At 40.4% G+C, this 27664-nt stretch overlaps 1 protein-coding gene across 14 annotated transcripts in view; it reads right to left on the reverse strand.

Annotated features, from left to right (window-relative positions):
• The window catches only part of LOC110217232 (adenylate cyclase type 10-like), a 44016-nt gene extending 16637 nt beyond the window's left edge, over nucleotides 1-27379 (reverse strand). For 3 of the 14 annotated variants that reach the window (XM_020999479.2, XM_020999478.2, XM_020999477.2), the window contains exons 1-14: nucleotides 27179-27379; nucleotides 25883-25987; nucleotides 24662-24700; nucleotides 23868-24011; nucleotides 22518-22723; nucleotides 22135-22225; nucleotides 21960-22048; nucleotides 20002-20193; nucleotides 19285-19406; nucleotides 17005-17358; nucleotides 16499-16554; nucleotides 2592-2745; nucleotides 2145-2334; nucleotides 1091-1177 (exon numbers count right to left, since the gene is read on the reverse strand). In XM_020999479.2, the coding sequence (XP_020855138.1) occupies nucleotides 1091-1177; nucleotides 2145-2334; nucleotides 2592-2745; nucleotides 16499-16554; nucleotides 17005-17358; nucleotides 19285-19406; nucleotides 20002-20193; nucleotides 21960-22048; nucleotides 22135-22225; nucleotides 22518-22723; nucleotides 23868-24011; nucleotides 24662-24700; nucleotides 25883-25987; nucleotides 27179-27335 (1986 nt within the window). In that variant the 5' untranslated portion in view covers nucleotides 27336-27379. Of the gene's footprint in view, nucleotides 1-1090; nucleotides 1178-2144; nucleotides 2335-2591; nucleotides 2746-16498; nucleotides 16555-17004; nucleotides 17359-19208; nucleotides 19407-20001; nucleotides 20194-21959; nucleotides 22049-22134; nucleotides 22226-22517; nucleotides 22724-23867; nucleotides 24012-24661; nucleotides 24701-24877; nucleotides 24996-25882; nucleotides 25988-27178 lie in introns of those variants that run through there. The other 11 variants (XM_020999480.2, XM_020999481.2, XM_020999482.2 and 8 more) reach the window with 11 other exon arrangements.
• Between the last annotated feature and the right edge of the window lie 285 nt (nucleotides 27380-27664).

Genomic DNA, 27664 nt, shown 5'->3' on the forward strand with positions numbered 1-27664 from the left:
AGAAAACAGTGCTGATCTATTACTAGTCAGTAAACAAAAAACCCACAATAAAACTAAGTGATTATATTCCCTGCTCACCTGTGTCTCATAAAACTCCTAGATTCCTTCTCCCCATAACCCAAGTGACATTTTTTACATGAAGCCTTTCCTGACACACCAGTTATTAAGAGTCTCTCTTTCTTGAAATTACTTTATATGTTATTTATTGTTGTTTATGTTGTATCCGCCCAGTACACTGTGTGCTATACACAATGACTATATTGTTTTTGCCTTTGCAGAGACAAGGACCTAATAGGGTGCCTTGTACATAGTTAAGTGTTTAAATGTTTGTTGGATTAAGCAGTTTTTTAAAACTTATTTGGAATGCTAGTATGTGAGAAAAAAATGTTTAATCACATTTCCCTCATCTCAGTAGGAAGGCAGAAGGCTGCTCATGTGGAATGCTGCATACTATATCAGACATGATCACTGAGCCAAATGATTTTAGAGAATTAACCCCTTTCTTTTATAAGAGAGGGTTATAAGGAAGCGTGGACTATAGGGAAATAATTGTGGTATTAAAAAAAGATAATCATAGAGCTTAAAAAAAAACAGGTTGAGGATGAGGAGACAGAGACTGTGGTAAAGATTCAGTAGGGGGTTTCTGGTCACTTTCCAGGGTCTTAGGAGTTGATGTCAAAGATTCTTTATTCTGTTTAATTTAATTCCAAAATTTGTGGTTTAGTTTACTACTTATTACCATAATTAGGGACATTTTGGGGGCTTACAAAACAAAACAGGAATGTGATGGGAATGAACACCATATCTCTAAGTAAGCAAAGTAGCTGTCTCTTAAGTTTGCTGTCTTTCTGCCTCCCATTCCTTTGCAGTTGGTGAAGTAATGAAGTGTTTTAGTTTCCACGCATATTTTAAGTTCCTATGAGGCCACAGTTTATATTTAAAATTAATATTAGAGACAGCAATGTGAACAGATGAAGTAAGTAAAATAGGTGGTAATAACTGCAAGAAACTGAAAGGGTTCTTTATCTTGAGTAAGCTGAAATGTGGATAAATGTGGATAGAATTCTTTGCATATGGCAAAAGTACCCACCTCTTGAAGCAACTGGATCAAACAGGCTTTAATTTTCTTCTGTCTGTCTAGGTCATCCATGTGGGAAACTATGAAGGACAAGGGAAACTGGCCAGAAAGATAATTCAAGAATCACCATTTAAAGCACCTACCCAATCAGCAACACTTAAACAGACAGACTACCCAAAGAGAACCATCAGCTGAGGAAAATTCAGTTTTGATAGGTAAAAGAGAGAAGAAAGGGAACTCCCTTATGGAATGCATAGGATTTTAGAGTTAGAAAAGACATAAGTGATCACCTAGTATGGCCCCCCTCAGTCTAAAGATGAGGAAACTAAAGTCAAAACAACTTCAACTGACTTGCCCAAGGTCAAACAAGATTTATGTAGCAAAGCTAGGATTGAAACCAAACCTTCTGATTCCAAATCCAATATTCTTTCCACCATTTTGAGAAATATGCAAGTTTCAGATTTGTAAGACCATCCCTAATGGAACAGACTATTGCATACTCAAGATTGTGGAATACTTCTGAAGTGTACAGCCGAGGGCCCATTTGGGCAGTTCTAGCATTCTAGGATTGGGTTTGGCTACCAGAGTGCTTGGGGGGAAAAAAAAAAAACTACTGGCATTTCCCGGCACAGGCTTCTGAGTAATACTAAGAAGCCAAGATGGATTTCTTCTTCTACATCTTTAGTACAAAGTCAGCGCCCTAGGCTGACAAGCCAATCCTGTGATGAATGATTAGTAGTATCCATGACATAACATTACCTATGAATGCAGTGCAAGACAGGCTGGTAAAACTGGTAAAGTCAAGGTAGGAAAAGAAATGGGCTTGTGGACTAAGGAACTGTACTTCTGAGTCAAGTTGTTAATAGGAGCTACATCTGCTGGTCAGGGTTGAGACCAAATCATGAAAGGAGCAATGCTTTAAAAACCGCCATGGCCAAAGAACACTAGATTAGGAGGCAAGATCCAAAGGATATTGGAGGATACTCGATCCCAAATGCTGTCATTAATAAGAACCAACATCAGTCAACCAACCAATTTAAGCAAGAAAAGCTGCTGCCTCCATCACCTTCACAAAAAACAGGTCATTGAAAATGCAGTGAAGTGGTTCTTCTACCACCCCACAAAGGCGGCTACGGAGGAGCTGTTGACGGTCATGGGGTGGGCACAGGTCAATCTCAAAGAAGATAGCCATAAGTGTCTGGATGGCATAGAAGCACTGTCCGGCATCTGTTTTCTTCAGCTCCATTGCCAAAACCCTGTTGACATAGTAGTTTACCACTGAGTTCCATAATACAGAAAAAAAGTCATTTAGTAAACTGCCCAGGATCTGAGCATTACGAGGTATATTACGAGAAAGAGAGTGACAGCAAGGGAGGAAAGGAGGGGGAATAAGGAGGAGGGAGGGGGAAGAGAGAGTGATGGAGAGGGAGAGAGGGAGAGAGAGAGAAAGACAGAGAGACAGACAGAGAGAGACAGAGAGAGAGAAAGAAGATAGAAGAAAGGTAGTCTTCACCTGTGCCCCTCCTTCTGAGCCAGGTAGTCTATTTCTGCTAACAACTGGCTTTTTCCATAGCCCTTTGCACCTTCATATAGAACTGCTTGCCCTTCCTTCTGCTGCACACATTTCCGCAATGCCATCTGAAAAGCTTCCAGCTCTTTTTCCCGGCCTGAAAGAGAGAGAGTCCTTATCATTTTTGCCTTGTACAAAAAATACTCACTTAATATTTAATGATATGAATTGAAGAGCGGCATCTTACCATGGCTTTATAATGGTCTTTGGAAAACCCATTGAGGGCTTTAAAAGGCAAGCTATTTTTAATTTGTCTGCTCAAAACTTAACATGTTTTAGGATGTATGGTAGCTTGAGGTAAAATTGTAAAATGGGAGTTCTTAACACTTTTGCTTCATGAACCCTTTTGGCAGTCTGGTGAAGCCTATGGACCCCTTTTTAGAATGTTTTTAAATATACAAAATAAAATACATAGACTTACAAAGGAAATCAATCATATTGAGATAGAATTCTCAAAATACATATTTTTAAAAAGTTCATGGACAAGAGGGAGGACCGAAGATGGCAGAGAAAAGGTAGGTAGTCACCTGAGCTCTTCCGCAAACCCCTCCAAATACCTTTAAAAATGACTCTACACAAATTCTAGAGCAGCAGAACTCACAAAAAGACGAAGTGAAACAAATTTATGGCCCAAGACAACTTGGAAGGTTAGCAGGAAAGGTCTGTTGCACCAGGGTGAGAAAGGAGCACAGTCAGTGCAGGCTGCACCAGCACAGACCAGGCCCTAGCAAACCAGGAGCAGGCCCTGGAAGTGGCTGAATCAGCAGAGGCAGCAGCTGCTTCCAGAACTCTCAGCCCACAGATGGCAAGGGGGTCAAACAACTGGTCAGAAGAAGATTACAGGGGTCTTTTGCTAGCACTGAGGCAGGACGTTGTTGCTTTGCCCATACTCAGATCCGGGTGGCAGTGCTAATGGCAGTCCCAGGGTGAGGAGGAGCACTAGCACAGCAGAGCTTGCTGCCAGAGTGGAAAGGGGACCTGCCTCACAGTCCCGGGGAAAAAAGAGTGCTTGTGATCACTCACAGACCAGAGCACAGGCCAGGAGAGCAGTAAAACACACGCTCAGAAGAAGACAACAAAGTCAAAGTTCCTATATCCAAAACCTCCCAGAAAAATATGAATTGGTCTCAGGCCATGGAAGAGCTCAAAAAGGATTTTGAAAATCAAGTAAGAGAGGTAGAGGAAAAATTGGGAAGAGAAATGAGAGTGATGCAAGAAGATCAAGAAAAACAAGTCAACAACTTGGTAAAAGAGACACAAAAAAATACTGAAGAAAATAACACCTTAAAAAACAAACTAGACCAAACGGTAAAAGAGGTCCAAAAAGCCAATGAGAAGAATGCCTTAAAAAGCAGAATTGGACAAATGGAAAAGAAGGTCCAAAAGCTCACTGAAAAAAATAATTCCTTAAAAATTAAAACTGAGCAAATAGATGGTGAGTGATTTCTAATGACTAATGACTATGATTTCTCATAAGAAACCAAGAAACAATAAAACAAAACCAAAAGAATGAAAAAATAGAAGAAACTGTGAAATATCTCACTGGAAAAACAACTAGCTCAAAAATAGATCCAGGAGAGATAATCTTAAAATTATTGGACCACCTGAAAGCCATGATCGAAACAACAGTCTAAACATCATCTTTCAGGAAATTATCAAGGTAAACTACCCTGATATTCTAGAACCAGAGAGTAAAATACAAATTGAAAGAACCCACTGATCGCCTCCTGAAAGAGATCTCAAAATGAAAACTGCCAGGAATATTATAACCAAACCCCAGAGTTTCCAGATCAAGGATAAAATATTGCAAGCAGCCAGAAAGAAACAATTCAACTATCATGGAGCTACAATCAGGATAATACAAGATTTATCAGCTCTACATTAAAGGATTGGAGGGGTTGAAATATGATATTCTGGACGGCAAAGGAGCTAAGATTACAACCAAGAATCACCTACCCAGCAAAACTGAGTATAATCCTTCAGGGGAAAAAATAGACATTCAACGAGATAGAGGATTTTCAAATATTCTCAATGAAAGGACCAAAGCTGAATAGAAAACTTGACTTTCAAATGCAAGACTCATAGGTATACAGGTATACTCAAAGGTAAACAGGAAAGGGAAATCATAAGGGACTTAATAAGGTTAAACTGTTCACATTCCTACATGGGAAGATGATGCTTGTAACTCATAAAAACTTTCTCAGTATTAGGGTTTTTAGGAGTATATATATATACATATATATGTATATGTACATATATATGTGTGTGTATATATATATATACATATATATGTATATGTACATATATATGTGTATATATACACACACATATATGTATGTATACATACATATGTGTGTATATACGCACATATGTGTATATATATACACATATATGTATGTATGCATGTAGACAGATGGCACAGGTGTGAGTTGAATATGAAGGAATGATATTTAAAAAATAAAATTAAGGGATGACAGAGGAATGTACTGGAAGAAAGAGAAAGGGAGAGGGAGAATGGGGTAAATTATCTCACACAAAAGAGGCATGAGAAGCAGGGGATAGACAATTAAATTAAAAAAGCATTTATTAAATGCCTACTATGTGCCAAACACTATATCCCTAGCACAAAGGCAAAACTTGAAACAGTCATGAAGTTTACATTCTATTAAAGTGAAATGATATGTATACATATAAGTGAATACAAAATAGATACAAAATAAATACAAGGTAATTCTGTAGCGAAAGGGAGAACACTAAAAACAGATGAGATTGAGAAAAGTTTCGTGCAGGAGGTGACAAGTGGACTGAAACTTGAAGGAATCTGGAGACTTCTAGGCATAAGTGAAGAAGGAAGAGCAGGGAAGTCTATGCCAAGTCATGGAAAGGGGATATGGTATTATGGCAGTCTCATAACCTATGTCCTATGCAGGTAGTAGCTTCATTGATGCGCGACACATTGTGGGTTGCTGAATAAAAAGTATAGGGAATGGAAAAGTGAAGGGTCAATAGACTGCATTTTGCAGAATTTGAGAGTTGGAAGGGACCTAAACGGCCATCTAGTCCAACATATACTTAAATATCCACTATAACATATCCAACAAGTGGTTATTTAGCTTCCACTTGAAAGCCTCCTCCAAGGAGAGGGTACTCATCACCTCCTGAGACAACCCATTCCCCTTTCAACAGATCTTAAGTGTTAGCAAGCTTTTCCTAACATCTAACCTAAATCCGCCTCTTTGTAATTTCCATACATTTTGGGCCTAGTTCTGTTTTCAGAGGCCAAACAGAATAAGTCTAATCTTTCTTCCACATGACAGCTCTTCAAATACTTAAAGACAGCTTGAATCATGGATCCCTCTTTCACAGATTTTCTCTTTTCCAGGGTAAAAATGCCCAGTTCCTTCAACCAATCCTCATGAGAACAACTCAGGCCCTTCACTTTCCTGGCTGCCTTCTTCTGAACACCTTCCAATTTATCAATGCCATTTTTAAACTGTATTGCCTCAAACTGAACACACTCTACCAAAGCAGGGAAGACCACAGTAGAACTGCCTCCATATTTCCTGGAAGGTATGCCCCTGTTACCGCAGTCCAAGATCACATTAGATATTTTGATTTCCATATCACATACTGAGTTTGCAGGCCACTAAAAACCCCCAGTTTTTTTCAGAACAATTGCTAACCATCCCTTCCTTATCATGTACTTGTGAAGTTAATATTTGTAACACAAGTGAAAGATAATGAATTTATTCCTACTGAATTTTAGCTCACTTGATTTGACCCAATGCTTTAGCCCATCAAGATCCCCCTGGATCCTGACTGTGTCATACATTATGTTAGCTATACCCAGCTTTGTGTCATCTACAAACTTGATGAGAATATCATCTATGCCTATATCCAAGTCATTGATGAAAATGTTAGAAGAGCACAGGGCCAAGCACAGATCCCTGGGCAAAGTCCACTGGAGACTTTCTGCTATGCTCACTTTGAGTCTGGCCATCAAGCCAGTTCTGAATCCCCCTGATTATATTATCTAGGTCTAATCCATATCTCTTCAGCTTCTCCACAATTACAGTATGAGACACTTTTTTTAAAAGCTTGGCAGGAATCTAGGTAAACTCTATAGCATTCTCTTTATCTACTAGTGTAGTAATTCTGTTTAAAAAGCTGCCATGCTAATGGATAGAAACAAGCTGTCTTTCTGAGAAGATAAAAAAGTGCTCTCTTTAAGCTCTGTTCAGGAGGAATTTATCAGAGCTCCCATAGCTACATATGTCTTTATGTCTATGTACTTGAATAAAAACTTTTGCTGATCTGTCCTTAAGAGTGCAAGCTATGTTCATTATTGCCATGGCAGTTCTTTGTGAACTGGCTGGGAATCAAGGATGTGAATCCAGACGGGGAAGACCTATGGACTTCACCCCTCTCAGCTCCAAATGTCCACTGAATAAAGGTAAGGGATTCTTTTATAATCTCTGTTGGAGCCCTAAAATGAGATAATCTGAAGATTCCATGCCCAAACTTAAGGAATTAGACTCTCTTTTTTCTGACAGACCAGAGAAAAGCTTTTTCCTTCCTTTCTGTTACTGTTATTGATTTTATGCCAGCTTGTCTTGAGTGGAACTCAATAGGGAGAAATTGTTTAAGTACCTGCATGCCACACAACATACTAGATACACCTAGATTCAGGAAGAAAAGAAAGCTGTTGTGGAAGGGAAGATTTGAATTGCCTATCTCTGCTTTCTATACTGTTTGCACCCCCAAGAGTGAGTGTATGAGTGAGTGTATGAGAGGGAGAGAGAGTGTGTGAGAGTGTGTGTGTGTGTCTTAGGGAATCTGCAAGGCTTAGGACTTCAGCACGTGGACATCCAGCCGCGAATATTGCTTGCTGGTACAGCTGACACAGCTAGGGGAAATTTCAGGTGGGGAGCGCTGCAGATCAACGACTGACTGTTTATGACTGTGTGCCTAAAGGACTCAGCAAAAAGCTTGGGGACTTCTACAAGTTACAATTGTTACAACATTTGTCAACTAGCTAGAATGCAAAACTATGAATACTGTCGCAGCCAGTGCTTGAAGTCTTAGCTAGAGAAAAGTTTTTATAACATGTAAGATTTACATGTTATATTCATGGAATGTCCCCCACTGTCTGTCTGGTTTATGTACTAATCACTTCAACAAAAGCTTTCTGTGGACAGACTCACTTCAGCAGGTTATTTCCCCTGGACTGAGCCTCTCTTCCATGACATGGCTTAAAAAGAGAAAACCCAATGCAGCATATGGTTTTTCTCCACTATGGGCCAGAGTTAACTCATGGGCATTTCCCAGAGGCTAATCCTCTTTTCCATGAGGTAGCTTGCTGGCTGGGAAAGGAGTGACAGCAGACAACCTGAATAAGCCTTTTTTGTCTGCCTGTGTGAATGAGATATGGCAAAGTCAGGCTAAGCAAGTTCCAGCTCTCCTTAAGGAAAGTCCAGAGAATTATATGGATAATCATTATTCTCCCCAGCCATGTAAGTTTCAGGGAAAGAGGAACTATTGCACCAGGGATGAAACTTCAAAGCAATTCCCTGAGGAAGGATCATTTGATCTTGATCAATTGGTATACTTATGGGAAGCTTTCCAATTCCTTGGATCTAAAGCAGACCAAATCCAATGAGATGACTTCTTTAAACTGGAATTTCAGAAGCTTCTAAACACAAAACTGAATCTGTAGCCAAGAGCCATAAAGACTCACATGGGAAATACATCACAATTAAAATATGTAAAAAGGAAATTGATTGTTCCCTCAAATTGTTCACAGCCCTTCATCTGTAATCCTCCAGAGCAATACAAATCCAAAGATAAGCTGGAAGAAATCTTAGACTGGGCAACTCAATACACATGCACTCAACTCTGCTTGCTCCATGCAAACAATGCAGCCCTTCCACATTACTGCTAATATAACCCTCCCACCCTGATACCTTAAAGAGTAACCTGCTGAGTATAATAAGGAGTACTGGCTAGCTGCAACTTTTACTTCCCCAATTCACATCTCACTAACCTCTAGGTTTTCCCCTTTTGGGCTCCCCACTTCTGCCCCATGGCTAGAAACAGGATGTTTCCCCTCTCTCTAACCTGAACTAAGTTCTAAACTCTTTAAGTTCAATTCCCAAAATCTTCCTTTCCACTCTTAAACCTGTCCTCCAGGATTTTAACCCTTCTGAGGGCAATGTCATTGCTATTCACATCTCTTAGCTCCCAGCACAATCTTTATAATTTGACTGAAAGGTTCCCAAAAGGGGGGCCCAACAAAATTCCAGGAAGAATTATAGACTTGTAAATAACTATAACCCAAACTGGATCACTAATAACCCACTAACGAGGCCTGTTATGTCTAGAGAAACCTTGTAATATTGGTTTGTAGGCTATGTATGGCCTCCAATGATCCAACCTTTACTCAAAAATTCTTTGATAAGTAGAAGGAATTAGTAAACGCTTCTCTGGGCTATAGTGAATTTCTAATCCTTTTCTCCCAGATCTCAAAAAAGGACTTATTCTATTATGCTCCACGGTGATTCCACCCTTGACTAATATGGATAGTATCCCTGACCCTGGAAGCACATAAATAGAATATCCTAGCCCTCTTCAATGACTTTGTGGTTGGCAGACATAAAACCTTTAAAAGTAAGCCATAGCTTTGTCTCTCCCATAAATGCTATTTATTTATGCCATGATATTTTAGCTAAGGAAAAACTGTTTTCCACTGAGTTCAAGCCATTTTTAAAATTTGCTACTTGACTCTCAAAAGACAGATACAAGGATTTGGGGATATAGCTGGCTACTTTAGACAATGAGTTTTAGGTAATTAACCCTAGACAAATTCCTACAAGAAAACACTCATGACACCACTTGTAAGCCTTTACTATGGTTTAAAGGAAGTGAGGCAGCATTTATTACGCTGAAACCAGCTCTACCACTACCCCTTGCCCCAAGCCTCCATTCCCCTTATTTTGTCATGAGGAAAGTATTGCCTAGGGTCTTGATCCTAACTCACAGAAAAAACCCATTATCCCACTGCTTATTACAGCTCCATCTAGGATTCTGTGTCATCTGGTTTGCCTCCATGTCTCAGATCTGTTCCAGCCACTGCCCTGTTGTCAAGCAGGTGGTGACTGCAAATCTGGCCTCAGACACTTGACACTTACTAGCTCTGTGACCTTGGGCAAGTCACTTAACCCCACTGCCTAGCAAAAAACAAACAAACAAAAAGACGGTGGTGACTGGTGATCATCCCTCATTCATTCACGACGCTCCGTCTAAAAAGGTAAAGCCAGCATATTTCCAACTCTAGACTAACTAAATATAAAAACCTTTTGATGTCAACAGCCAATGTGACCCTGACAAGCTGCCCTCTATTTAATGCTGACTCTCTGTTAATTACACCTTCTGATGGTGACGCATGTAACTTTATTTTTGATACTTTACAGCTGTTCACCCTCAGGCTTGACTTGAAGGACTGTCCTCTTTAGGATCCTGACTTCCTCCTCTTTGTGGCACACATCACCTGCCTTCGAGGGATACTCAAGGACAACTGGATATAAAATACTCTGCTACATCCAACACTTTGTATAGAAACAGTTTTACTCCCTTATGATTACTCTGTTAAAGTGTTAAACTTACTGTACTCCCTCTTGCCTGTTATAGCTTTAAAAAAGAAAAGAAAAGAACAAAGGCTGTGATGCTGACTCTAAATATATTTTGGTCAAGTATGGAAACAAAGAGTGTTCCTCACTTCATCTAGTGTCTATATCCATAATGGCTGTTATGTTAATATATAGTAAGATGTCTTTAATAGAAGAGGTGCCTCACCTGTTATATAAAGCTCAGGTGACCCCTCCCCCCAAGCTAATGTCACTAGAAGAAACATTCTAGTGTTCCCTTATGGAGCACATGGCCCCTTGCGGCCCTCAGGCTCCTAACTTTGCTCTTATTTGTCTATCAACCACTAGCGAGGGATCAAAAAAAATAAAAAGACAAAGGGCGGCAGACACCCTGGCAGACAGTTCTCTGAATAGAGACTCTCTTTGCATTTCTCACTTGGTGACTCAGTGGCATTGAGAGAGCTACTTCCACATGCTCTACTCTTCTGACCTGCTCTGCGGATCATCTAAACTAAGGGTATGGGCCGGGGCGGGGGGGGGGGGGAAGGGAGAGAGAGAAGGAAATGATCACAGTAATATAGAAAATAGGTTCACTCCAAATTTTCCTTCTTTGCCACAACAGAACTTCCGCATGATTTATGTGGCCCACAAATTTTGGAATGGGGAAAAACCAGACCCTTTGTAAATTTACAAGTTGATCTCATTCAGTTACTCATATGTTGTTCTCATTATTACTGACACATACTGACATTTACTTGCCAAGAAACTCCTTAAGGAACTCATTACCAGATTTAGATTGCCACTTACTATAGTGATAGGGTCATACTCTTCACAAGTCAGATCATTAAAGATACCTATAAGGCACTTAACATACAATAACTACCCTGTAGTCTTTCTATAATACAGTGGAGCTGCAAAACATAAAAACATGCTTAGCCATAATTTGCACAGAATTTTCCCTCAAGTGGCCTGATAATCCCATTAATTTCATACAGATTAGAAATACTGTGAACATAACCTTATACCATGTGAGATTCTCATGACATACCCTATGCAAATATCAAGTAGACCTCTAGATGTCTCCTATCACTCAGACTTCCAGTTAATAAATGAAAGCATGTTGAATTATTTTAAAGCACTAATGAAATGTTAGTTCTATTCATCAACAGAGTTTGATAGTTTCACTGTTTGATTCACCATGTCACCACTTCATCTGAGAGACCATGTCTATGTAAAGATCCATTAGCAGAAAAATGTCTCCAACCCTGCTGAAAGGGTCTATCCTACATCCTGCTGAATGCCAGTGCCATATCCACTGTCACGGCCATCAAATGCATCCTCATGAATCACAACTGCAAAAAGGTCCAAGTTGAACTTGGCATCCCTGTCTCCCTCCCTAAACCTAGTACCCCTTCCTCACCCTCACATCCAGAGAAAAGAAACCCCAGAACAGTACTTATAATGTGCTATGCCCCTTGCTATGCCGCAGTCCCAAACCTCGATTGGAGGATACGTGTTTAAGGGAAGTGAAAGCAAAAGACCTCTATTTTTACTGCCTAGGATGTCATTATTCACTTAGTTTTAGTAGTAGTCTCTATAAGAGATCCTAGACTGAAGTATGGTCTCATTTGACTCAATCCCACAGAGGTATACTGCTATGTTAAGATTTAGCTCTAGTTAATGTTTCTCTCTTTTGATGTTATTATGCATATTTGTCACCTGCCATATGATCATGTTTGTAGGATGAACTAGCGACCCTTTCCTGACCTAGATATACGAATAACGAATCTCATGTCCTGCTGGGGAGGTTAGCATGTGCTCACATACTGTAAAAAATGGCTCCTGCTAATCAGCATACCAGCAGTCAACTCAGGTTCTCCTTTTCTCCACTAACTGCCCTTTATTTCTTAGCATGGTGTTTTGAGAATCCTGGCAATGTATTTAATATTTTTTACTTTATTTTCTTCAGCTTACCCAATATGCCATGCTGCCCAGGAAGGAATCTAAGCCAGTTCACTAAGATTTGCTCCAGAAAACTTTATCTCTAACAACCCTAAGCAAGGAGGTGCCTCTAGCACAGGGGACAGTACCTCAACATGACATACTGGCATATATACGCAGTGTAGCTTCAGTCTTCCTCTGACTCCTTGGCCACCTCTGACCTTGGTGAATGTTGCCATGGTGCACATTCCCTACACTACTGTATAGTCCACTTTCAAAATGCAGATAATAAATCAATTGCTTCAAGAGAAGCCAGATTCTCTGTACCATTTTCCTAGCATTGCCCTCATAGGATCAGATTTAAAGCTTGAAGGTGCCTTAGAGGTCATCAAGTCCATCACTCCTTTTTTTCCAGACAAGGAAACTGAGGCTAGAGAGGCTAAATGACTTGCCTAGGATCATAAAGTTAAAATTTCAAGGTGGGAGTTGAACCCAGGTCTTCCTGACCCAAGTCTAATACTCCATCTGCTATGCCACGCTGCCTCTCTCTCATCTTTCTTCCAATTGGCTTTTCTAATTTCTAAGTCAAGGTTATTACTCTCCTTCCAAGCCTAGCCTGACCATGCCCCTCTCACTAGCTAAAATGGATAACATCATCCAATGTTCTGTCCCTTGGGAGCCTGGTTCCTCATCTAGCAACAGACTCAGACTCTGCAAACTTGAGAAAAGTACTTAAGTATCTGCCTGGTACTTAACTAGTAGGGTAAGTCTCTCTTCAATCTGCCATCCAAGGAACACCTTACATCCTTCATTTCTCATCAGAGAATTTACTAGCCACACACAGCTCTGTTTTTCCTAAAATTGCGTGTACTAGGATGCCAAACCCTGGTGTACGCGAACCTGAGAAAGTTCTAATAAATCTCTCTCCTTCCCTGAAAATGTCTGCTAATATCATTGCCAACTCTCTGCAAGCACTCTAGAATACAATGCTTTCACTCAAACAACTCCCCACTGACAAAGGAATCACACTGGACTTCTCTCAAGGTGGAATCTGCACTCTGATCCATACCTACATCAACCAGTACAGAAAGCACAGGAACCAACCTAGACATCATCCAGAGCTTTTTATTTCCCTTGCACTTTGTGGCAACAAAAGATACCAACTGGACCCTGTTCCCCAGATTCGTCAACTTCGGGATTTTATACCGGGTTGCTTTTAGTACTTTTTTGGTACTACAGATCTGCAAGTGCAGAGTCAAGCCCTCTTCATGTCAGGACTAATGTTCAACTAATCCCCCTAATTCCTGCTCTGATGCCCCCAACTGCTGACTCTGTATTTGCAGAACTGATGGAAGTAAATATCCTTGAATGAAGCTAATACAGCTTCAAAGGGAGAAGAATGAAAGCAAAAAGAAAGGAGCCACGGGTTTCCTTTCTTTCCTTCTGCTGACATGAGTAGCCTTGGAAACAGACCTCCACATTCTAGAGCACGTGGTTGTACACTTCTTTTTTGTGCTTCACACTCAAAAACACACCACCCAGGATTCTTGCTGGGAGGTGGATAAAGAGACAATCCTTTTGCAATGCTAAACAATGAGATAAGTTCTAGATATAGATCAGTCTGGATGTAAGGCTATTTGGGAACTGCTTTCATAAACAGTTTCCCCATACATCTGTATGTCTGTGTTTCTTTACTCCTGAATAAAAGCTTCTGATGCCTTATTCTCAACAGCACATAAACTGGGGTTATTATCATGACATATAAATTGATGCAAAGAGAAGGAAGCACTGCCAGGAAAACAATATACTCAGTGATACAATGTAAAAGAAAGAACAACAAAACAATTTAAACTGAATACTGTGAAATTATGAAGAGCAAACTTGACCCCAAAGAAGATATATAAGAATATACTTCTCCTTTTCTTTGATGAGGTGGGGAACTATGAATATAGAACACCGAACATACATTGATTGATACATTTATTAGTTTTGCCGAATTTTTTGTCGCTTTCATTCTTTGTTATAAGGAATAGCTCTCTGAACTAGGAAGGCAAGATCTATATTGGGAAAGTATAGATAATGTCTAAACAAAAACGATCAAAAAAAATTTAAATTAAAAAAATAGAATGAAGTTTCCCAAAAGAAATTACTGAAGACTCTTGATCAGGAGAGTGGCAAGGTCAGAGTTGTTCTTTAGGAGCATTACTGTAGTAGTTGTGTGACAGAGAGGGGAATGTCTGAAAGCATGCAGATCAATTAGGTGGCTATTGGAACAGTCTCAGTGAGAGGAGCTAAGGGCCTAAACTAGGGTAGTAGTTGTGAGTGGAAAGACAACAGCCACAAGAGATATTGTAGAAGTAAAACTGACAAGACTTGGCAATTAATTGGATTGGAGGGAGGGGTGAAAGTGAAAGGTCAAAAATAAGTGCCAGGTTATGAACCTGAGTCACTAGATTAAAGGAAGTAAGGAAGAGGGGTGGATTGTCAGGGATAGATAGTAAGGTCCATCTTGGACAAGTTGAGTTTCAGGTACCGATAGGACAAGAAGATGAAGATGTCCACAGGCAGTTAGTGATATGAGACTGGAATTCAGATGATATATGAAGGCTAGAAATGTAGACTTGGGAATCATCTACACAGACACTATAATTGAATCTATAAGAAGTTGATGAGATTACCAAGAGAATACAGAAGAAGAAGAGGGCACAGGATAGAAAAAGAGATTAAGATGTAAAGAAACAGAGGCAACAACTACAGACAACTTTTTCTAGGAGTGTAGCCATGAAAGGAAAAAAAGCTATTAAAAAAAAAAGTTAAGGAGATGGCAGAATCAAAGGAAAGTTGTTAAGGGAGGAGGGAGAGCTGAATGTGTCTTTAGGCAGCATGACACAGTGAAAAAGGCCCTGTTGGCTCTGGAGTGAGAGGACCTGGGAACCACAGTCTCTGAGGTTGTTGTTGTTGTTCCACTCTACATCTGAGATCCTGTGACAAGATTAGAAATAGAATGGGGATTACTGAAGGAGCAAGTCCTCAAAATAGGCAGGAGTGGATGGGATCAAGGATACAAACAGAGGATCTAGCCTTGACAAGGAGAAAGCTGACTTTTCTAAAACTGGAGAGAATTGGGAATGATGGAAAGGAAATTTGAGGTGTAGAATTGAGAAGATGGGAGTTCACAACAGATGATCTCAATTTTTGTATGAACAGAGGTCCTTTGATGAGAAGGAAGATGGAAGGGGTAATATGGATGGACTGATAAGACAAGGTCTGGAACAGACTCCATAGGGAATGTGATTGGAAGTCAATTAGGAAAGAGTAGAAGAATTGAGGTGTAGCAATGAAGATCTAGCTCAGGTTAGATAACATACTAGTGGACCTAGCCAGGGTAGCTGTGTGACTTCCTCCAGAAGCAGTAGGGAGGGAATGGGGAATGAAATAAGCATTTATATACTTATTCCTACTATATACCAGGAATTCAAGTAGGACAGGAGAACATGGTTGGAGGGCACAATCCAGGGTCGGGGTCTGGAAAGAGATGAACAGCTAAAGGATAGCAGGTAAAGTGATTCAAAGAGAAAGAATAGCATAAAGTTGAACCATGGGAGCAGCTAGGTGGAACAGTGGATAGAGTGCCAGGCTGAAGTCGGGAAGACTCATCTTCCTGAATTTAAATCTGGTCTCAGACACTTACTAGCTCTGTGACCCTGAACAAGTCACTCTACCCTGTTTGCCTCTGTTTCTTAATTGTAAAATGAGCCAAAGAAGGAAACGGCAAAGCACTCTAGTATCACTGCCAAGAAAACCCCAAATGGGGTTGTGAAGAGTCAGACATGACTGAAAGGACTCAACAACAACAACAAAGTTGAACTGGTTAAGCTATTTTCATTGTCCAAAATATTTCACCCTAAGCTAGTTTATGAGCCAAGTGTTTATGAGCTACATTCTATTCCTCACACGCAATCTGACTTTGAAGTTTGGTTGTTTTGATCAGTGACAGGGCTAAACCTGGTGTCTGTACTGTCAACACGGAGAAGAAGAAATGGGAGGTCCTTTTTAGATTAACATAAATTAGCCAAAAACATTGCTTTTTTTGTTGACTTCAAGCTTAGAACTCAATAAACCATTTCTTTCTTCCCCCCCCCCCACATTTAGCCAAACTGTAGAGATTTCTATATATACAATGTACACACACACACACACACACACACACACACACACACACACACACGAGATTTGGGTTTGAACAGTACAGCTCTCCAAACTTACCCAATAAAGGGTGAAGTTCAGATCGATTTCTAGCCAGGTGTCTCTTCCCAAACATTCTGGAAAAGGGAAGAAAGTAAATGGATTCAGGAATATCATCTTCTTCATCAGGTCTCTGTTGAGAACCCAAGAGGTTCCCCCAGAACCCTGTACTAGAGTGAGAAAGTTGAGGTATTTTCCCTTCAGGATCAGGTAAGTTAAAGGGATGGTGAAAGCTGGTGTTACAGTAGGAGACAGCAATGCTTTTCCTATTATTAACTGTTTCAGAATAGGAAGATGAAAAAATTCCCTTTATTTGTTAACATTAAAGTAAGAGATCTCAGACAATGTTATTTCTCTATCTGCCCTTCTCTACACCACCACAATAACTATAACATAAATTGTTATTAACTGGGATTTAATATTTATTATTCTTATACTCTGGTCTGGAGGGGGAAAGGTATGAACTGAAACTTATAAATGGCACTTAGACATGGTACTCACATATGACACTCACAGACGGCACTTACACACATGACCTGTGGCCAAGATATTCATAGATTTTCCCTGGCTTGGTGATATTTTTCATCTTCTTCTCTGGAAGCTTCTTAAAATTGTTATTAGGTAACATGGACCGCAGATATGTTACCTCATCACAAGATACCAGCCCTGGATAAGCTATCACCATTCTGGCCACAAGACCCACCTTTGGGCCAATAACTGTGTCAGGAGACAGCAAGGTGAGAGAGAGAGTTAATGAACCCACCCCATTAACCACCATGTTGAAATTCCAAAGCTCAACTATACCTGTAAATTCATGCCTGGCTAATGCACCAATAACTCCACAAAACACTGGGCCATTGGTGATGCCAATAGAAACAAGCCTAGGAGACAGAAAGGACAAACACGGATAAATCTCCACTCAAGCTACTATGTATGAAAATAAAAATCATAGAAGCTAAATGGGACCCCAGGTCTTGGAATTTGTTACATGACTTGGGGCAAACACTCCCCAAACATTCCCTACTGAATCCCTACTAGTGGGATTTTGGAAGAATGAGCAGGATTGTCTACTGGGTCATATTCCTGTAGGTGAGTAGATATCTGATAATATGTGATAATAAACTCAGTTTAGTAAATCAATCAACATGGTGTAGTGACATTTCACCATGTGCAGAACCCTGTAATAGATATTCTGGGGAAAAACAAAAACAGAACTACATTCTAGATTATATTCTGGTGAAAGAAGTGGGAAGAACAATGGTTTTAAGAGAAGTGAACACGTATTTATTAATTATCTATTATATATCAAGCACTGTGCTAAGCATTTTACAAACACCTTCACAATAACATTTGTGAAGTAGGTGTTATTATTATCCCTATTTTATAGGTAAGGAGACTGAGGCAGGCAGAGGTTAAGTGACTAGCTCAAGGTCACACAGCTAATAAATGTCTGAAGCCATATTTAAACTCAGGTCTTCTTGACTCCAAGCTCAGAACACAGTGTACTGTGCTATCTAGATGCCTCTGACTGAAGATTCTGAAAGGCTTTAAGTCCCAACCTAGAAATCAAATTCTTTTCAAACTCTTCTGTAAAGAAATGATTCTTCTCTTCGATTGGTGGGAATTAGGTTTGACAGTATATTTAAAATATTTATATCCTAAGAATATAATATAATAGGATTCTGGAATTTTACAGATTACAATGATTAAATAAGAAAATGTACGTGAAAGCATTTTCTAATCAATAAATTGTAAACATAGCCTATTGTCACTGGTAGTAATAAGAATTATTTTAAAAAGTGGATGCATAAACTTTTATTAGGTGCTTACTATATGCGAAGCAGTGTGCTAATGATAGCAACAATACAAATAATTCCTTACATCTCAATATGCCTTTCAAATTTTTTTCACTTACATGATATTATTTAATTCTCACAATGACCCTGTAAGGTACATAGGTTTCAAGTATTGTTAATTAGACAAATTAGTAAATGCAGTTTAAAAGGAGTCAAAGCAACTTGTTCTGCAAGTTAATGGTGAAGCCTGCAGTAGAACCTGAGCCTCATTGTAATAGATGGCAAGATACTAACAAATAGGTGTGCTCTTCTCACTTGGCCAACTTTTCTCTATTTCACTTTGTTCAGCATCTTCCCTACTCTACTAGTTCATGCTCCCCTTTACTTTAAAACCCTTCTATGAGGGAATAGTCCTTCTCTTCTGGTTGGAATTAAGTCTGTCATTCCATATATATTTAAATTATTTTGATTCTGTAACACTGAAAACCCAATAGCATTCTGGAAAACATCTGAGTGAAGAAACATCAAAGAGAACCTAGGAAAGTAGAGCAGAACTGATCATCAGAACCCAGAAAAGGCTTGGACCACCCACCAGGATCATGGTGAGTCACTTCTGTTGTGCAAATAAGCTAAGAAAAGGTGCCCTTAAAGAGGAAATAGAAATTCAGTGAGGGGGAGGAGGGTTGAATATTTGGTTTGCTAGACAACTGAAGCATACAGACTATAAAAAAGGACTGCCAACAAAACCAAAAGTTTACCAAGACCAGGCCCAGATGCTAGCTTACAATCAAACACTAACCTTAGCTCTTTTTTCTTCTGTATTTTCCCTAAAGCAGAATTCTGCATGTAGTGGGTATTCAATAAACACTATTGACTGATTTCACTTGGCATCTTTTCTCCCTCCCCTTCAGTGTGGCTCTGCATCCAAGCAATACCTGTCACCTGCCTCCCACTCCCCTGAGAGCCCCCTGGGGCTTGAGAAGCTCATCTCTGCTCCACCTTCCTCCTCACTTGGTTTCAGCAAGATTTTCCCAGCAGAAGCTAAAGATGCTATAGGAGCTCTCCAAGGCATGGGCACATTCATCTGGCTTCTTATCACCTGGAAGGCCAAATATACTGAAGAAAGTACAGCCCTGAGAGGAATGTTGGAGAAATAAAAAAGAATATATGTCTGAGAAGCAATAAACTTTTCATATTCAGATTAGCTTGTGAAAGTGGTACCCCCTCCTTCCTGATCTCCCTGTCAGAATGTTTCTATGATATGAACAAGATAGACTTTCTTGGCTCTAACACCAGTATGGATGAAAATGAAAATCTCATTTAACTGGAACTCCACTAAATAGAACCTTAAAAAAAAAAGAATTATTTTTTTTATTCAGGAGAAAGGGCCAGGTTGCAAGGGGAAAAAAGTTATTTTACAGAATTTATTCAAAAAAATGAACTTTCAGAGTATATCTATGCTGAGGTGAATAATAAGTCATCCCAATCTCCTATTTCTCCAGCCCCAGACAAATATGAATTGATGACCCTAGTTTGTCATCAGAAAAAGATTCTACTCCATTAATTTACTAAGGCAGGACACTTGAATGAATTTAATTTAGAAAGTTTTTTTAAGGTCTTTTGTATTTAAATGCCCATTTGCACACCAGCAGAAGAGCCCCATCCATCCTTCAGGCAAACTCCTCACTCATCTCTAATAATGGTGGATCTAGATCCCTTCTTACTTACTTGGCCAAACATAAATATCTGATTGAGCTGACCACCTCCATTCTTGATGGCTGTGGAGATGTACAAGGCAGTTTCATGGATCAGCTGACATGAGCGCAACATCCAAGCTTTCTTGTGGAATTTGAGATTGATCAAGACCATGGTCACAGTGCGAAGTTCAGATAAATACTCCACAGGTTGGCCTTCACTGATCTGTAAAGTAACCATTAATTTAGCTCACAATTTAACCTCATATCCTATGATATATAGTAGAGATAGGGAGGAATACTAGAACATAGGTATCAGGCACAATCTTAATGGGAAAACTAGCACAAAGTAAGTTATATACAAATGGCCCACTTATAGCCAGACCTGAATTTTTTCTTTTTGGAATTCATCCTATTTTGAGTACTTTTCCTTAATGTCTTAGTGTAGTAAATACTACATTAAATCCCTTTTCTATTTCCACTGTTTAGGAATACACTGAGCAGCTAGGTTGCATAGTGGATACAGCATCAGACCCGGAGTCAAGAAGACTCATCTTCCTGAGTTCAAATATGGCCTCAGACCCTTATTAGCTATGTGACCCTGGGCAAATCACTTAACCCTGTTTGCCCCAGGTCCACATCTAGAAAATGAACCAGAGAAGAAAATGGCAAACCAATCCAATATCTTTGCCAAGAAAACCCCAAATGGGTCACGAAGAGTCAGACACAACTAAAACAACTGATCAATGATTACATTACATGATGATAGCATATTATCATCATTTTTTGAAAAGCTGATTCTGCAGATATGTATGCATATGTTTGGTCAACAAATCAACAGGTATTTATTCAAGATTATATCTTTACCGCCTCTGGGTCACTTTTCAATGTCCTGGCCCCTTCCCTCCTACCTTCCCCACCCTGCCCAGCACGTTGCTGAGCCATCTTTGCCAGGCTGGCTGGGGGGCACCAGGACCCTCCCAATATGATGCCATATGGTGTACCCTTCTCCCACCCACCATCTAATATAATGGGGATTCCCTCCTTCCTCTTATGCATAAATAGAATCTTGTTCTTGTCTGGGAGCAAGGCTATGTTTCAGCCTCCCATCCCTTCCACACCTTGAAAGTGTATGCTGTATTATAAAGAAGATATTTTGCAGGAAATTAATGTAAAATGCTTTCCGTATTAGCCATGACATCATCACAATAGGTCACGCTAGATTGTTTTATTATTATTATTATTTGTTCTGCAGCTTTTTTTTTCTGTTTCTGTCCTGGTTTCTCTGGATTTGACAGACCTGGCCTTCTGTCTCTTCCTTTCCCCAGTAGGCAATGGGACTGGGATGGGGGGTTGGCCCACAGCTGCCATCTGCCTTCCTTGCGAAGTCTCATGTTTTGTAGTAAAATGTTAACAGCCCTCTTGCTGGCCCAGGCCTCTAGCAGTTAACTTGATGTTGTGCCCCTGAAAGCAAGAGTTGGGGGCAATAATTCACCCCATGGGAGGCCAGGGTGAAGGCTAGATTTTGTGCGTGCGTCTTATGTGTAACTTGTTGTTGTTGTTGTTGTTTATCTGGAGGGTTTTATTCTAAAGTCACATCACATTTGGTTTCAGTGCCAATAAAATTGAAACTACCCCCCCCTAAAAAGATTAAATATTTAGAGCTGAAAGGGATCTTTGAGATCAGACGGACCAGCTCCATCACTTTAATGATGAGCAAACTATGGCCTTGAGAGTATAGGAATTAAATCAGGCTTTTTGGGCACAAAATAAAGACCAGACAAGATTTCTGCTCTTGGGGTTTGAAAAATATAGTGAGACTATAAGATATACAGTCAATAGAAATATAACCATATATAGGTGTTAAGGGAAACAAGGATAGTTATTAGGAATTATAGTGGTTAGTTGGAGAATGGATTGGAAAAGTTCAAATATATAGACACATACATACACATGTCATCCCTAAGTGGAGAATCAAGGTTTAGGAAATACCTTCTTTAGGAAGTTTCCCATTATGTGCCTCTGCAAGGTTTGCTCAAGTCTGGGGTTTGGATCCAAAGCCACGGCATTTCTCAGATAGACTAACAAAGAAAAGGAAAGGGCTCAGCCCACAAAGACAATCTCTCCTGAGCTCTAGCTCTCAAGCAGAATGGGCAAAGCAGCTCACCATTATTTGTAGGATAATGTGGAAGGTAATCGATGCACTTTTCAAAATGTTCATCAAAATCAAATGGGTCTATGATCCGCATATCTCTTAGCTAAAGAATAGGAAAAAATTTCAATCCCAAGACTAACCACCACTCTTGCTCCTTCAATGGAGATTCTGTCTTCTAGTACTTCCCTGATCCTACTTATCTCATGGTTCTATCCCTACCAATCTGAGACTTATAGATTATTAACAGCTTCCTTATATTTTTTCAAAAAAGTTCTACAACCGGTAGTTTATCTTTCATTAGCATGCTAGGGCATCCTTAGAACTCTGCCCTGTAAATACATCAGAATGTACCCTGCAGCGTACACTAGAGGTAAGATAGGAAGGGAGCCTACTACCTTCACAACTTTAGGCTCCCTCATGATTTCCACTTCAAACATGTACTGCTCACAGAGCTTCCAGCAGTTCCAGGACAAGATTATCTCATTTGCCTGAGCCAAGTGCTGGGCCATCTGTACATCATCTACATTCCGTCCAATTACCAGGAGGTATTGCCTCTGCTCATCTCCAACCACAACCTGAGAGATGTGACCTGCAGATAGGCCTGTTAGGAGAAACTAAGTCAGGTGAAGTACATCTATGCTTGGTTCTGCCACCCTCCAAATATAAGACATTGGTCAAGTAGACATATCTTCCTAGGTCTCAATTTTCTCTATGTCAAATGGTGCAAACCAGTGGATGATAATAATTCAGTGCTATTTAGGACCACCAAAGTTTAAGTTCATATAATCCTTCCTCATTGTCTGCTAGAATTCCTATACATATCATCATCCTACATTAAATCTATCATGCCCATCTTATTTTGTTACATTACACATACATATCAATCAGTCTTAACTGAGTTCATCTTCAACAATGACATCCTGCCAAGGATTATCTTCTGCTACAAGAATGCCAAAAGGTAGGGAGTCCTTTAATGCAGATCTCCAGACTGACAAGGGGGAAATAACAGGAAACAGTTTCGTTTAAACTAAACAGTTATTTAACTACTAAATTCCCAAGTGGTTTTGGCAAAAATGAATATTTTGCTCTCTTAATAGGCAGGTTAGACATGACTAAGAAAAGAGAAGCAGAATATCTGATTCAGAAGTTGCTAAAATATTTTTAGGGCAAGAGAACCACACAGAATATTCACTTTCCTCTTGTCCAACATAACTACAAATTCAGGCTTATATTTACAAGTGCTTAATAAACTTAACAGTTATACTTTTAGCAATGAACTAGAAAAAACAATAAGCATAACATTATGGTTGCTTTCACCCAGCTGAGTGCTCTCTGCCTCTGGCTCCAGAAGCTTTATGTTATTTATAATTCAAAAAATGAATAAAGTTAGTTCATTCAGATCTGGTTGAAGAAGCATATGCTAAATATCTAAACAATTCAATCTAAGTCTGAGGATAGGCAAGGTAAGGGGAACAAGCAATTGAGGTTAGAATACTACAGGCAGCAATAGAACATGATCCTTCCTCATTATCTGCTATAATTTCTATATATAGAATAATCCTACATTATTTGAAAAATCTATACAGAGTAATCCCAGACACCAACACTTCCCTTACATTTAGAACTTCTGCTAAGATATTGTCCAAAGGGCCTTGATATATATTTTCCCCACCCACTCCATTTCTATTCTTCCATAGTGGGGATTTGGGCACTTATGAGTAGCTCTTCCAGACTAAAGTTGCTACCTATCCTTATCTGAAGATCCTGGCCCTCCTTGGTATGGCAGATTCCAAACTTCTCCTGTATTTCCAAGCTGCATTTCACCACTAAGGTAATGATGTCACTTAGCTGATTCTGTTCCACTGTCCAGAGTGCCAGGAGCGCATTCCCTGTAAGGCCAAGGTGGATCAGTGTAGGTTATTGGGGAGTGGTTAGCAAAACTCTTGGTCTCTTCCCTTGAACTATCTCTTCCTAGATTAGGGAGCTGTTTTGTTTTTTTTCCCCTAGAAATCATTAAATAGGTTAAAAGCAAAATTTATCAAATAGAATTCTGAATGCCCCCAAACTAGAAAAATCCAAAAGCTTAGATTAAGGTAATTACTTTTTCTATTAGGTATAACCAGATGTAGGGAAAAGGAGTGATGGAAGGTGATATGGAAAATGTGTTCTTAAACACATTGCTTATAACTATGTTTCATTCTACTATTGTGGCTGATTCAGCCAAATAAATATGAGACAGTCTGCTGGTTCTGGGGCACTGTGGAAAATAATAGTGATTCTGATAGTTCCCTCAGCCAGAATACTCTCCAATTTTTCACATCTAACTGTTACTGCTGCTGGCCAAATTTCCTGTCAGTTTTCTAAATATATTTCTAGAAGTTCTCATCCTGCATGATTTCTAAATAATTTTAAATTCTATGGAGGAAAAAACAAAATTTAAGTAGGCATAATTTAGACAGAGTTTTCCTTTTGAAAGCCAAATTCCATCTGATATACATCACTTGAATTCCTTCAGATGTGTGGTATAATCAAGAAATACCTGTGATATTCAGGATATCTCCTCCAAAGCAGAGTATATCTGAGACAAAAAAAAAGCAGAGAAAAATGGGCTATAGTTAGGGGTTCAGCAGACAATAACAGATGACAGTATGTAAATGCTATGGGAAGAATGCCTCCCCTCTGGGTCCTGACCTCCCATCCAGGGGTCAAGAAATACCTTAGCGACACCATGCAAACAAACTTCTCATTTTCCTACCTCAATCCTAAACTTCACAACCAGAAAAATGAGAATTCTACTGCCAGCTCCTAACAGGGGTATGGCATGTTATTCCACTGTCCAATTAAACTCCTGGAGTAGATGCCACATAGTGATCCTGGTTAGTCACAAAAGCACAGGGGAAGCACAAAGGGGGCAGGGTCAGTCAGTCAACAAGAATTTATTAAGCTTTCCTATATGTCAGGCACTGTGCTAAGCTCTTGGGATACAAAGAACTGAAAAAACATTGTCCCTGCCCTCAAGGAGCTCATGTTCTAATGGGGGAGATAGCATGTAAATAACCACATATATACAAGATACATAGAAAAGAGATGGAAGGTAATCTCAGAGGACTGGGAAAGACCTCCTACAGAAGGCAGGACCTGAACTAAGTCTTGAGGAAAGCCAGGCAGCCAAGAAAAAAGGGAGAAATGACACAGGTACCAAAAGGTACTAGACACAAAAATATATACCAAATTGATCAATAACGGGTGAATCAAGGACTCTAATGAGTTTTTCTCCATATACCACTCCATTTGCTAACACATTCTGAAAACAATAATTAATACTGGCTAACACATCATGGCAGGGTCTACAGATATTGGGAATTCAGTAGGATCTAGGGACAATATGAAAAAAGAAAAGGAGCTAAAAATCTGGTTAACATGTAATTTTTTTGGTGTCAAGACCTTAAGTATTGCCAAGTACATTGTAGAGTCATAGGGTGCCACAGCTGAACTGTATTACCTCATCTAACTCATGTTACAGTTCAGTAAATTGACGACCAAAGAGAAAAATGGCTTGCCTAAGCTATACAGCTTTTGGTTGTAGGCCTGATAAGAAAAGTTACTTGTAAGAATCTGGCTAGTTCTATAACGCTATTAAGAAACCAAAGGTGAGGACTGTCTTTTCAGGGAAGTGGGGTTTATCTTCACTCAGAATACCCTTTCCTTTCAACCTCTTTGGGCCTTGAACCCTCCCACCCACCCTATGGTGGCCACTCACGCTCCACAATGTCACCAATGTAACAACTGAAGATGTGGGCCATCTTGTCCATGCTGTGGTCTGCATTGCAGGTCAGGCTAAACTTGTCCATCAAGGCTGTAAGTCCTACCCAACAAGCAAAAGTCACTCAGCTTATTAGCCCATGCAGTGGTGGTTTAGGAGCTGTTTACTTCCCCTTCTCCCATCCCCCCAAACAGGAGACAAGTCTAAAAGAACCAAGGCTCATCTAAACATAATCATTCAACATGTTGGTTACTTGGGCTACAAGGCAAAGAGTAAGACAAGTAAGACCTTAAGGGCTTTTGGCTGTTTGGGCTGACAACCTCTCACCAGCTAATCTCTAATGTTAAGGGTCTTATAACGGGAGCTACAGCCATTGCCAAGAGTGACCCTCCCCCAAGCACTTGGCATATTTCTCTTCCTTCAACAAACTGCATTCTTCTTTAGGAGAGGGAGAATGACTGGAGCTAAAGAAAGTTCTCAGAAGAAAAATAAATATTTGTGGAACTGAAATAGCCATTAAAGTAATTAAATAAGTCAGAAGTATTTATTAAGCACTTTCTACCTGCCAGGTATTGTGCTAAACAATTTTTTTTTTAAATTGATGATGTCCTTTGCTCTTGCAAAGTGATTCAAGGCTTGACTCCCAAGAGGAACTCAGTGACAAGGCTTAGAAAGCAAACCCAATTGTGGTTTCCTGGTCAAAGTCAACGTCCAGACCTCAACTACCTATAGCGGTGGGAAGGGTGAAAGTGGTGTCTGTAAAAATTGTTTCCATTTGAGAGTTTTGTTTTTGTTTTTTTGGAAAGGAACCCAACTTCTCTTTCTGTTCCTTCTACCCTCTCGGGCCGAACACCCTCCTTTTCAACTTTTTAAAAGCCCAACTCAAATGATCCTCCGCCCAGTTATCTTTCTCCGTCCACAAACAAGCTTTTTCCCTCTCAGACTTCAGTTTTCCGCCTCTCAGAAGGATTCTGCACCTTGCATCCGGTTATCCGTGCCTCCTTGGCTACTAGAGTGCAAGCTCCAAGAGGGCAGGGATGGGACTTTACCGACACTCAGTGCCCCTCTCCCCAGAGCCCACCCCGTGCTCTGTATGCAGTAAGCGCTTAATAAAAAAATGCACGTGGCTGAGCGACTCTCGCCTTTCTCCTCTAGGGGTGGGCACGTATGTGGGATGCTGGGGGGTGAAGAAACGAGGGCCGGTCCGCAGACCAGGGGCTCCAGGGGCGCTGTAACCGTCACCCGGGCCCAACGGCCGCCCGTTCTCCGGTCACCTCTCGCTCCCACGCTCACCAGTCACGTGGACACCAAGCAGGACCCCCTGCACCGTAGTGAGCTCTGGCCCCGGGCCCCGGGCCTTTCCGAACACCAGCAGGTCGGGCAGCAGAGCCGCCAGGCGGGCCTGGAGGGACCATGAGGAGGAGGACAAACGCCAGCCTCCACTGGCCATGGCAGCGGAGGGGCGACCGATTCCGAAACTCCATCTCGCGGCGGCCCCGCCTCCCTCCAAGGCGCTACCCCACCTAGCCAATCGGCTTGCACTCTCCCATCCCCTTCGATTCACTCCCTCCAATCGGAAGCTGCAGGAGGGACTCTTCCCACCCCCTCGCCCACGCGCCACCTTAAGCAGCACACAGTCCCAAAGTCCGACAAAGAGAATCGAGTGGGCCGGTATGTTGCGAGTCTCTAAGGGACCAATATCAGTGCGCATGCGCATCCTATGCCTGTGCGCGGCTCTCTTAGAAATCCATCTGTCTTCTCCACTAAAGCTGATTCAGG

The sequence above is a fragment of the Phascolarctos cinereus genome, unplaced genomic scaffold, assembly GCF_003287225.1.
Source record: "Phascolarctos cinereus isolate Bilbo 61053 unplaced genomic scaffold, phaCin_HiC Scaffold_5;HRSCAF=322, whole genome shotgun sequence".
Lineage (NCBI taxonomy): Eukaryota > Metazoa > Chordata > Mammalia > Diprotodontia > Phascolarctidae > Phascolarctos > Phascolarctos cinereus.